This window comes from Ammospiza caudacuta, chromosome 13 (genome assembly GCF_027887145.1).
Source record: "Ammospiza caudacuta isolate bAmmCau1 chromosome 13, bAmmCau1.pri, whole genome shotgun sequence".
Taxonomy (NCBI): domain Eukaryota; kingdom Metazoa; phylum Chordata; class Aves; order Passeriformes; family Passerellidae; genus Ammospiza; species Ammospiza caudacuta.
Genome location: NC_080605.1, coordinates 15,445,465 through 15,455,588, shown reverse-complemented (window position 1 = coordinate 15,455,588; position 10,124 = coordinate 15,445,465). Strand labels below are relative to the sequence as shown.

Genomic DNA, 10,124 nt, shown 5'->3' with positions numbered 1-10,124 from the left:
CTGTGTTGTGTGTGCAGCCTCCCCGCGTTCGGCGGCAGCCGCTGTGAGCGGGGCTGGCCCAGCCTGGCGGGGGCGGCGGGGGAGCCTCGGGCCTCGCTGCCCTGCTCGGCCCCGCCGCTCCCGGCTCCGCCCGGCCCCGCCCCGCCGCGCCGGGAACGCTCCGTTCGGGCGGCGGTTTCCGCCCGGCGCTCGCAGTGCCGGGCCGGAGGCGGAAGCGCGGGCGGCGGGGCCGGGCCGGGCAGCGCGGTGGCGGCGGCGCGGGCGGGCGGCGCGCCGGGCCCCATGGCCTCCTGCTCCAGCATCGACATCGAGGACGCCACGCAGCACCTGCGGGACATCCTCAAGCTGGACCGGCCGGGAGGTGAGGAGCGGGGAGCGGCGGGCGCAGAGGCCGCCGGGCCGGGCCGGGCGGGGCCTTGTCTCGGGCCGCGCCGCGGGAGCCCCGCGCCCGTTGCGCCGCCGCCCCGCCGGTTGTCAGCGGGCGCGCGCGGGGCCCCGCCGGGACCGCTTCGCCTCGGGGCGCCCGGCAGCGCCCTCCGAGCCGCCCGGGGCCAGCGGGTCCCGCTCGGCGCTGCCCCGCTCCCCGCAGAGCCCGGAGCCCGCGGCGCGGCCGGTGAGGAGGAGAGGAGCCCCGGGCTGGGGACCAGCCTTGAGGGACGGGGGCGGTGGCGCCGGGCAGAGCAGAGCACGCCGGGCCCGGGGCTCGCTGCTGCCGCGGTCTCGGGGCTCCGTTCAGCTGGGAGCTGCTGCTGCTGGGAGCTGAACAGCCCGACCTCCCTGCCACGAGTGTCCCCCCTTCCCAGGAGCACTTGGAGTGTTTCCCAGGCGTCTCTCTGCGCTGCGTGGAAGGGGCTGGTAGGCTGCTCCGAGATCAGTGCCAGGTTCCCCCTTTACAAGAACTTTTCACTCTCCTTTTTTGTACGTGAAATGGGATCACAAATATCTCTTCTGAAGTGGTTGTGATTCTTCTCCCTGTGCTCTGAGCTGTTATACCTCTCTGCTCAGAGTTCAGCGGGCTCCCTGATCCCTGTAGGAGTATCAGCAGCGGGCTCAGGAGTCAGCTGGATAGTGTTCCCACTCTCCTGCAGCTTTGGCTCCCCCTCATCTCCCTGCTTGAACCTGCCGTGGTGTTTCAGTCAAATGTGGTGAGGTAACACTCTAAAGGAGGCTGAGACATGAATGCTTTGCAAAAATGTCTTAGTCTCTGGGTAGAGAGCAGAATTATGCCCCTCTTGTGCTCCTTTCACGGGAAAGGCGGGACAGGAATAATACAACTTCAGAATGTCCTGAGACTCAGCAGGAATGTGCTACCTCCAAAGCAGCTGCCATGTGTGCTGCCTTTTGCTGGGCCAAAAGGAAGAGAGTTTTGGTGTGGGATTGTTATGGAGGGCTGTAGAAGCCTGTGAGGTGATGGACTAAACCTACAGGAAGGCAGCTTCATTAGCTCTATTACCCTTAGAGAATCTTCTCATTAATTGGAATAGTTTCTGTGGTTTCTGGAGTGCTAGCATGTTCCTGAATTCTAATTCTTACAAGAAAAATACATTTTTTGTTTGTAGTGCAGCACAGTACTTGGAAGACTGGAAGGAGAGCTCAGTGCAGGGATGGGGAACTCATTTCACAAGCAGTGTCTGAGCTGAAAGGATATGTTGTGGTTGAGAAATGCTTGGAGTTGTTGCTCAAGGTGACTTGACTTTCTCCTGAAGCAGCTTCTCCTGCTGGCTGAAGTCAAGGAGTCATTGACAGAGTATGGCTTATTTCTTTCATTCTTCTTTCCTGTTCATTCTCTTTTTACCTTCCCTGTCAGCTCCAGTGCACAAGAAGGCATTTGAGAGGAGAGGAGCAAGTGGGCAGGAAGTTCACAGAAAGAACCTGTACTGGTTCTCAGCAGAAATCACTGCCTGGGTAACAGCAAATAAACTTGAAAAGATGGACATAATAAGGGGAATAAGAAGAGTGCACATGTTGGCTGAAAGTCTCTGAAACTCCTGTTAGGATGCCAGGGGAGAGAAAAAGAGGAGCCTTCAGGTTTTGCAGTGCCGGGTGCAGGTAGCTGTGAGCAGTGTTGTGTTCCTCTAGGTCCTGTAGAGTTCACAACTGTCAGAGTACTTTTTAAATTCTGCTGGGCTTGGTGATTGTGAAAATGTCATCCATGACCCAGTCTGTGTCTCTTGACACAGTTTCTCCCTGTTTTGGCAAACTTCATCCAATGCTTCAGTAGCTGTTGCCAAAGCATGGACCTGCCTGCTGGGATGTGGGGACAGGCTGTCAGTGCCACTGTGCTGAGGGGGAGCATCCCTGCTGGTGGTGGGCAGGATCCTTCCCTCCATGCAGGGATCTCTGCTGCTGAGCAGGTGTTACGTGGGCTCACCCTGCTCGTGGTGTATCAGGGCAGTGTTCAGTACAGGCTGGCCTCTCCTGGTGCAGCTGATGGTGGGAGCAGGAAGGGTTCAGTCTTAGCTCTGACTGCTCCTGCTCTTTGAAAAGGTAATGAACACAAACACCCTCCTTTCCCTTTGAGACCTCGATCTACCAGCCTGGCTTAACCTTTTGGTTTAGTTCATGTTCTTACCAAATAGAGCCTCTTCCCTTCTTTTATGCCTCCAGGACTGTGCACAGGCAGCACCTGTGCTTGTCTGGCTTCTACTAATACAGACTGAGCTATGCCCCTTCCTGAACTTGGTGAGCTGATGTTGGGCCATCAGCCTCTGGAGAATGTTTCTCCCTCCCTTTTTCCCATGGAGCAAACATCACTGTGCTGCTGTGTAAAAGACCAGCAGTACTTACATGAGGCTTTGCTGTGGCTGCAAAAGGGCAAAGCACGGATCATCTTTCTCTGGGAGACTGGATGCTTTTTCTGTAGGGAATATTTTCCTGCCTTTGGTCACAAAGGATCAAGTGCTGTCAGTGGAAGTAGCTGCAACTGGACAAGCACCCACCATGTGCTGTAGGAATAAGGGGCACATCTTAATCCTGTGACAGCAAGCACAGCACCAGTGGGAGGTGCTGGATCACATTCCCTTGCTTGAATTTCCTTGTGCTGTGTGAGTGCTGCTGCTTTTTCTACATTGAAGTGGGTGCCCAAATTGTCCCTGCATTGGGGTACCCTGTCAGTGCACATTTCTGTGTTCATAATGACTTCATAAACAGGAGAGTTTGAAATACCCTTCTGGCAAATGAATAATTACAGTTGTGTTTTAGGCAGCAGCACTCACCCTGATGTATTGAAGCCTATTCGGTAGCAGAAAGGTTGTCTCACTTTGGAAGGATCTGCCTCTTGCCCCCAGTTATGTTTAGGTTTGTTCCATGTGCCAGAGATGGGGAGTTCTGGTGCTGGGAGCAGCCATTTTGCAAGAGCTCAGCAGCAGTTGTTACCTGGCAACAGTATACGAAATTTCGGGTTTCAAAACCGGTGAAAATTTCCTGCAGGATTCGCTGAGACAGGTGGCTTTTCCTTGGTGTGCTGATGTGGGGGTGCAGATGGGGTGGCCCTGCTCTCCAGTGGGGGTTGTCAAATATTTGCCCTGCTAGTGAGGAAAGTCTCCTTCACCCCCTGTTATGTCTGTCCCCTCCTAAAGCCTTCAGAAGGCATGGGAGCCACCAAGCACCTGGTGCTAGGCCAGATGTGCAAAGTCAGGGCATACACACTCTTCAAAGCACAGCTGGGGCTCTGAACAAATGGCTACTTTACACAAAAATTGAGTGCTATAAACTTCTCTGTGATTGTTCAACCAGGGGAAAAATATGTGAATCCCAAATGCACAGCTGCAGAGTTTCCTAGGAAAATTACCTAAATACCTGGACTTCAAGGTCTCACAGTCAGAAGCCAGTTTTGGAAAGTAACAAATGTATTGTTTCCAGCCAGCTCCAAATGTTGCAGCTGATGCCTGCGCTGCTGGACTTCAGAGGTCTCTCTGCAGCCTGAGGGTTAGAAGTGACTTGTCAAGAACCTTTTGGTCTGGCACTTGATTCAGTCAACCTGAATTACCAGCTTAATCTTTCTCATCTAAAGCTATTTGCTCCTTGAGCCAAGTTAAGTTCCTTGAAACATGTTCTTTGGAGTTTCTCTGATTTGCTTGTGAAGGAAAAAGAAGTATTTCACTCAGATGTGTGAAGGTGAGTTTGTCATCACATAGGAGGTCTCTTATTTTTTTTGTAGAACACTTGTCCCAGTTGATTCAGCTTATTCTACCTGACAGGTCCATAGAGGCTGACAAAAAGCACCTGGAGGTGGTGTATTTCACACAGTGCTGTTTATTTGTAATGCACATTGGGCACAGCTGGTGTTGCTTTTCCTCAGGTTCGGTGAATGAGAACCGGAGGCCATCGAATTCCTACAACGGGGACCTGAATGGGCTGCTGGTGCCTGACCCCCTTGGGAGCGGGGATGGAGCTGCTCTGGCCAAGCCTGTGCATCGCAGCATCTCCCTAGGAGCCCTGCAGGACAAACAAGTCATGTAAGTCTTGCCAAAGAAATGCTGAGAGGGAACAGAAAACAGCTCAAATTCGGTTCTCTGGAGCGTGGAGATGCATGCTGGGTGTCTGACAATGGGTTTTGTGTTCAGTTCAGGTGGCAATTGTGAGTCAGTGCTCTTGGTTAGAGCTTTTGTAGCTTTTGTGAGGCTGATGCATGGAGTCTGCCATCCTTGCATCTCAGGAACTGAAGAATACCTGCAGAGTTGTTCAGAGAAGGGAAACAGGACCGTACATGGTGAAAATTGCAGATCACAGTGAATGTAAATCATGAGGGCTCTGGTTGAAACTTGTGGTTCCCCTGTAGATGTCCAGCAGGAGCCCCAACACCTGAGGTGTTGCAGAGCTCATGGAAGTAGCTTCTGCTTGGGTTCTCTGGTCGTGGTTTTGAAAGAGGATGCCATGAGAACCACAAGCAGTGTGCACTGTTTTGTTGATGAGGTTCAGCTGGTTGGTTTTGGTTTCTTCACACCTTCCAGTGCTGGCGATGTGAATCAAATGTAGGTCTGTGCTCGAGTGAAATGAACTGAAGGTTTTTAGGCTGAACAAAGCAGGTGTTTGACTCTCTCAAACCTGTGACACACAGGGAAGGGAGACTCAGCTGAGAAGAGTTTTGTCTTAACTTGTTCAGCTCAAGCTCTTAGATACACAAATCCTACTGTGTGGCTGTTAAAATTATGAATTTAACATAAATTGTTAAATACTCTGTTCCCGTGAGTCCTGTCTGATTTTTTTTCCCCCTTTGTTTTTTTTTAAAGCTGCCTTTCTGGTGATGACAGCTCCACGTGCTTAGTGATATCAGCAAAAGATGTGGAGGTAGTGGCCAGCAGTGATTCCAGCATCACCAGTAAGGCCAGAGGGAGTAACAAGGTAAGGAGTAAGAGAAAGCATGGTCTGTCTCTTTTTTAGTCACATCAGCTCATGCTTGAATATTTTTAAACAGAAATAAATATCTTCTTTCTTATGTCATAGGAGTTTGTAATGAGGTAGAAGTTTGTCAAAGACTTTAACAAGGAGAAAAAGTTGGAGCAGTATCTTGTAATTGATTGTTTCTGTTATTCCAGGGTCTGGCTGAGTTACCTTCTCATTTGCAGAAGTTCATGATCTAAGCTGTAGGTTCCTGGGAAGTGTCCTTTCTCCACAAACATGATTTTTCTGCTGCTTGTTTCCTCCCTGCACCTGAAGGGAGGGTTTCCCTGGCTGTTCTGCTGGCATCAGTCCTGCTGAGAGCTCTGGCCAGCAGGTCAGAGCTGCAAGAACCAATATGCTGAAATTAGAGCTGGTGCTGAGCAGAGAACTAAGCCATGCTCAGAACAAATGCTGATGATGAGGAGAGAGACATCTGGTCTTGATCCACTCACCCTTTTCCACTTTATTCCTTAATTTTCCATTTTGTGTTTTTCCATTTTCTGTTCCAGTTTGTTCTTCAGTATGCAGCGAACTAAGGGACCACAAAGATGGAAAAGATAATTCCAGACAATTCTCATGTTTTGTTTTCTTTCTTCTGAACAGGTGAAAATACAGCCTGTTGCTAGATATGACTGGGAGCAGAAGTACTATTATGGCAATCTGATAGCTGTCTCAAACTCTTACCTGGCTTATGCCATTAGGGGTGAGTTACCTTCTTGTCTTGGATGTGATTTGTATTCTTTTGCTCTGTGTATCAGTAAGAAAAGCAGAATTTACATCAGAACAACATAACTGGCAATAATTGAAACATACCTTGAAATATCCAGATCAGAGTGTTGTTGTAGAGAGAATATAAGCAATGGTGGAGAGAAGAGTTTGTTATGTGGGAGAGTTAGAAATAAAGAGAAGGACTCAGTCGGGATATAGGAAAAGTTGAAGGTCTACATTGGTTTTACTGGAGAGCTGATGTTCATATTCCTCTAATTAAATATTTCTGCAGCAAACAAGCACAGAAACAGCCCCATGGTAATTTGAGCAGAGAAGTGTTTGTGATGGATTTGCTTGCATAAATTTAGACTTGAGTTTAAGGCTAAATTTTGAGGATCCAAGGAGCGATACAGATGCAGTGCCTTGTGCAATAGAGAGAGGAAAGCAGAACAACACAGGGAAAAATTGTTTCACAGCATATGGGAAAGAAAGTGGCAAGATGAGAGGAAACAGTCCCAAGTTGTGCCAGGGAAGGTTTAAATTAGATATTAGGAAAAATTAAAACATTAGAACTGCCCTGCCCAGGGAAGTGGTGAAGTCACCATTCCTGGAAGGGTTCAAAACCACATAGATATGGCACTTGAGGACATGGTTTAGTGCTGAACATGAGGGTTGTGCTGGTTGGACATGATGATATTAAAGGTATTTTCCAACCTTAAGAGTTCTATGAAATGAACACTTATTTATCTACAGTGTCTCTTTCTGCTCTCATAGATGCACAGAGTGTCTGTGTCTCTTTATTCTTAGTTCTCACACCAGTTTATCTGGTCTTTATGAAACCTGCTACTCTGCTCTTGTTTTTTTTCCTAGCTGAGGTTATTTTAGAGTAGCTTAAGGATGTCTCACCCTTTAAAAAGTATTTTAAAAGCTTGGGTGTAGCAACACTGGGAAGCTGAGTGGTGTGCTAGGGCTGGCATGGGCATCAGGAAGTGAAAGCACCATGATCTCTGTAAGAATGCCTACTTTGTAGGGATTGGTGTCTATCTGAAAAGGGGAAGCTGGAAACTTTGCTTAGTGTGCTCATGTTCTGAAGCATCTTCTTTTCAGTCATGCAAGCCAAAAAGCAGGGCTTTCTGCAGGGTGAATGTTCATGCCTTTTGTTTCCCCTTACAGAACATGTATCTGAGCTATCTGCCTCTCAGTGACTCCTTTTCTCCATGAAAAATTAAACAGAAAATTTAATTGAATTTAATTAAAACCAACTGAAAATTAAATTGCAAACAAAATTAATTCACTGTCACTGGAGGTCAGCCTTGGAAGCATGGCAAGCTCAGGATGAAGGTTCAGGCCTGGCATTTAATTGCAACATTTAATGAGGATAATCCTGGGAATTATGAGAAGTTTATGAGAGTTATGAGGAGTTTATGGGAATTATGCAGAGAAACCACAGACCTGAATGGTGACTTTTACATGAATGGTGACTGTTTCCTCTGTGTGTGTCACAGCTGCCAGCAATGGCTCTGCCATGGTACGGGTGTTGAGTGTGAGCACTGCAGAACGGACCTTGCTGAAGGGATTCACAGGAGGTGTGGCAGACCTGGCCTTTGCTCACCTCAACTCCAACCAGCTGGCCTGCCTGGACGAGGCAGGCAACCTTTTTGTCTGGCGCCTGGCCATGGATAAAGAAAAAATCCAGTATCTTGTCCAAATACACCTCCTGTCAGCCTCTGTGCAATGATAGATGTGAATGCAACCCCAACATTACCCTTTGATTTTGTAGCCTTTGCAGAATAGCAGCTTGCAGGGGAAAGATTGATAGTTATGCCCCTTCTAGAGTATCAAATCTGTCAACTTTTACCTGCATTCAGCACAGTCATTACTTGATATTGCAATGCTTGAGATTCTAGGAGCACCTCAGTGCTCCTGGTCCAGGCAAAGTAGACAGTGAGAAGTGTCAGTCTGTAGCAGCTTGGGTGTGGACAGTGTCACCTCAAGTGTGTGACAGAGGTTTGTCTTGTCTGGTTCTACCTCTTTTCCTCAATTACTTCTCTTGGGAAGAGGATATAATACATCCCATCCACTCACTATCTTCTTTCCAAACCTGTCATCTTTTTAGTGGCCCTGAAATTTATTTTCAGTGTTCATTACCCTAAATATTTTCATTTAATTGCTAGGAGTGATTGCTCAGTGCTTCTGGGAAACACTGAGACGTGTCACCTCAGAGTGTAGCCTTTTAATTTTAATTGTGCACCATCATTTCAAAAGCAACTGGAGCAAAGGTGGTGGTAGTAGTTGAAGCCCTGATTTGTGGTGGTGCACTCGAGCACTCAGCTGGGGGCAGTGTGGTAGCTTTTCTTTCTCTGGTAGTGTTGCAATGCTAAGAAATCATCTAATCATTAGCTGTCTGATGGATTGCACATTCAGATGTGGCTGTGTGCCCTTGTTGTGCTCATCCTGTCACTGCAGCCTGCAAGAGAAAATTGTGAGAACCTATAAACTTTTGTAAGCTGGAGCTCTTCTGTCAGTGAAGAAACTCTAGCTTGGCTGCATTCTCAGCAGAATCCCTTTACCTGCTTCCTTTTTGAATCAATGGCCCAAAAACCCTCGAGGTTTAACAGTATTAAAACAGCAGACCAAACCTGAACAGTTTATTGCTGGGCATTAGTAGCAGAGCCAGAATGTTGCATTTCTTAACCCTGGTGATCAGAGAGGAGATCCTGGTTAACATCAAGAGGCCTGACAACACCCCCCTGAACACCTTCCGGAGAATCATCTGGTGCCCCTTCATCCCTGACGACAACGAGGAGAGCGGCGAGGAGGGCAGCCAGACCCTGGCGTTGCTGCATGAGGACAGGGTAAGGAAAATCTGCTTGGAAACATTGTCCTAACTTATCATTAGGAGAGAATTTAATGGAGGAAAGAGCTGAGTTTGCAGTGAAGTTGTAAAGGCTCCTGTCTAGTCCATGTTGGGGATCCTCCTGTAAGATGTTGGGTTCCTCTCTTCCCAGGAGAGATCATTCTCTGGGCCATCCTCAGGAGGATGGAAAGGGAATTTCTGCTCACCATCAGATGCCAAGGACCACTTGTAACAGAGGCATCACTTGTCTGTTCAGGCTGAGCCAGTACCCGAGGGAGGGGCTTGGTGGGCAGCAGCTCCAAATGCCAAGAGCAATTCCCTGTTTTGTACAATGCCAGGATTGAATGGCCAAATTGTGTGGAAATGGGAAGGTGTGTCACACACTTCCATTGGGCTGGTGTGTCAGGCCATAAGATAAGGATCTAGGAAGTTCTCTGGATCAAACCAGTGGTTATAAAAATAAACCTGTGTGTCTGCATGTTCGTTTTCCAGGCAGAGGTGTGGGACTTGGACATCATCCGAACCAACAACAGCTCCTGGCCAGTGGAAGTGCCTGACATCAAAGAAGGCTTCATTGTGGTGAAAGGCCACAGCACGGTACAAACCTGGGTTCTTTGGGTTTTCTTTGGGTTATAGGGTCTCAGGAACTGCAGTTCTTAGGACAGTTGGATGTAAAAAAACCAGTTGTGAGGTAATTATAATTGTAAAAGCCAGAAGAGCCCAAACCAAAAAGAGCTCTATTTATAACATGAATAAGAGTAAGAGCAGTGGCAACAGAATCCCTTGTACTTGAATTTGCTGTCTGGAAAATGTGATGGTTTATTATTACCAAGAAACAGGGTGCCTGTCAATTGTTCTGTGAAGGGTTAAAAGGCTTAATGTTAGAAGCTACCAGTGTCTGTTAGAAATCCACTCTGGCCTTCTCTACTGTCAGATTGTTAGTCAAATTCTTGCTTGAAGATAGAGCCTTTTCTTCTTGTAAAGTAAGAAAAGCTATAATTACTATTCTGTGTCTCTTTTCCCCCCTCTGTGTAGTGCCTGAGCGAGGGAGCACTTTCTCCAGATGGAACTGTGTTGGCCACAGCAAGCCATGATGGTTTTGTAAAATTCTGGCAGATCTATATTGAGGGACAGGATGAGCCAAGGTAACTGGAGAATTGGGAAATGAAGAAACTTG

The 10,124-nt window shown here is 48.1% G+C and overlaps 1 protein-coding gene across 1 annotated transcript in view; it reads left to right on the top strand.

Annotated features, from left to right (window-relative positions):
- The first annotated feature begins 235 nt into the window (after positions 1 to 235).
- The window catches only part of EDC4 (enhancer of mRNA decapping 4), a 33,081-nt gene continuing 23,192 nt past the window's right edge, over positions 236 to 10,124 (top strand). Inside the window, exons 1-8 of the mRNA XM_058813412.1 lie at positions 236 to 361; positions 4,301 to 4,457; positions 5,232 to 5,343; positions 5,986 to 6,085; positions 7,596 to 7,785; positions 8,798 to 8,945; positions 9,440 to 9,544; positions 9,983 to 10,092. Coding sequence (XP_058669395.1) covers positions 283 to 361; positions 4,301 to 4,457; positions 5,232 to 5,343; positions 5,986 to 6,085; positions 7,596 to 7,785; positions 8,798 to 8,945; positions 9,440 to 9,544; positions 9,983 to 10,092 — 1,001 coding nt within the window. The 5' untranslated portion in view covers positions 236 to 282. The remainder of the gene's footprint in view (positions 362 to 4,300; positions 4,458 to 5,231; positions 5,344 to 5,985; positions 6,086 to 7,595; positions 7,786 to 8,797; positions 8,946 to 9,439; positions 9,545 to 9,982; positions 10,093 to 10,124) is intronic.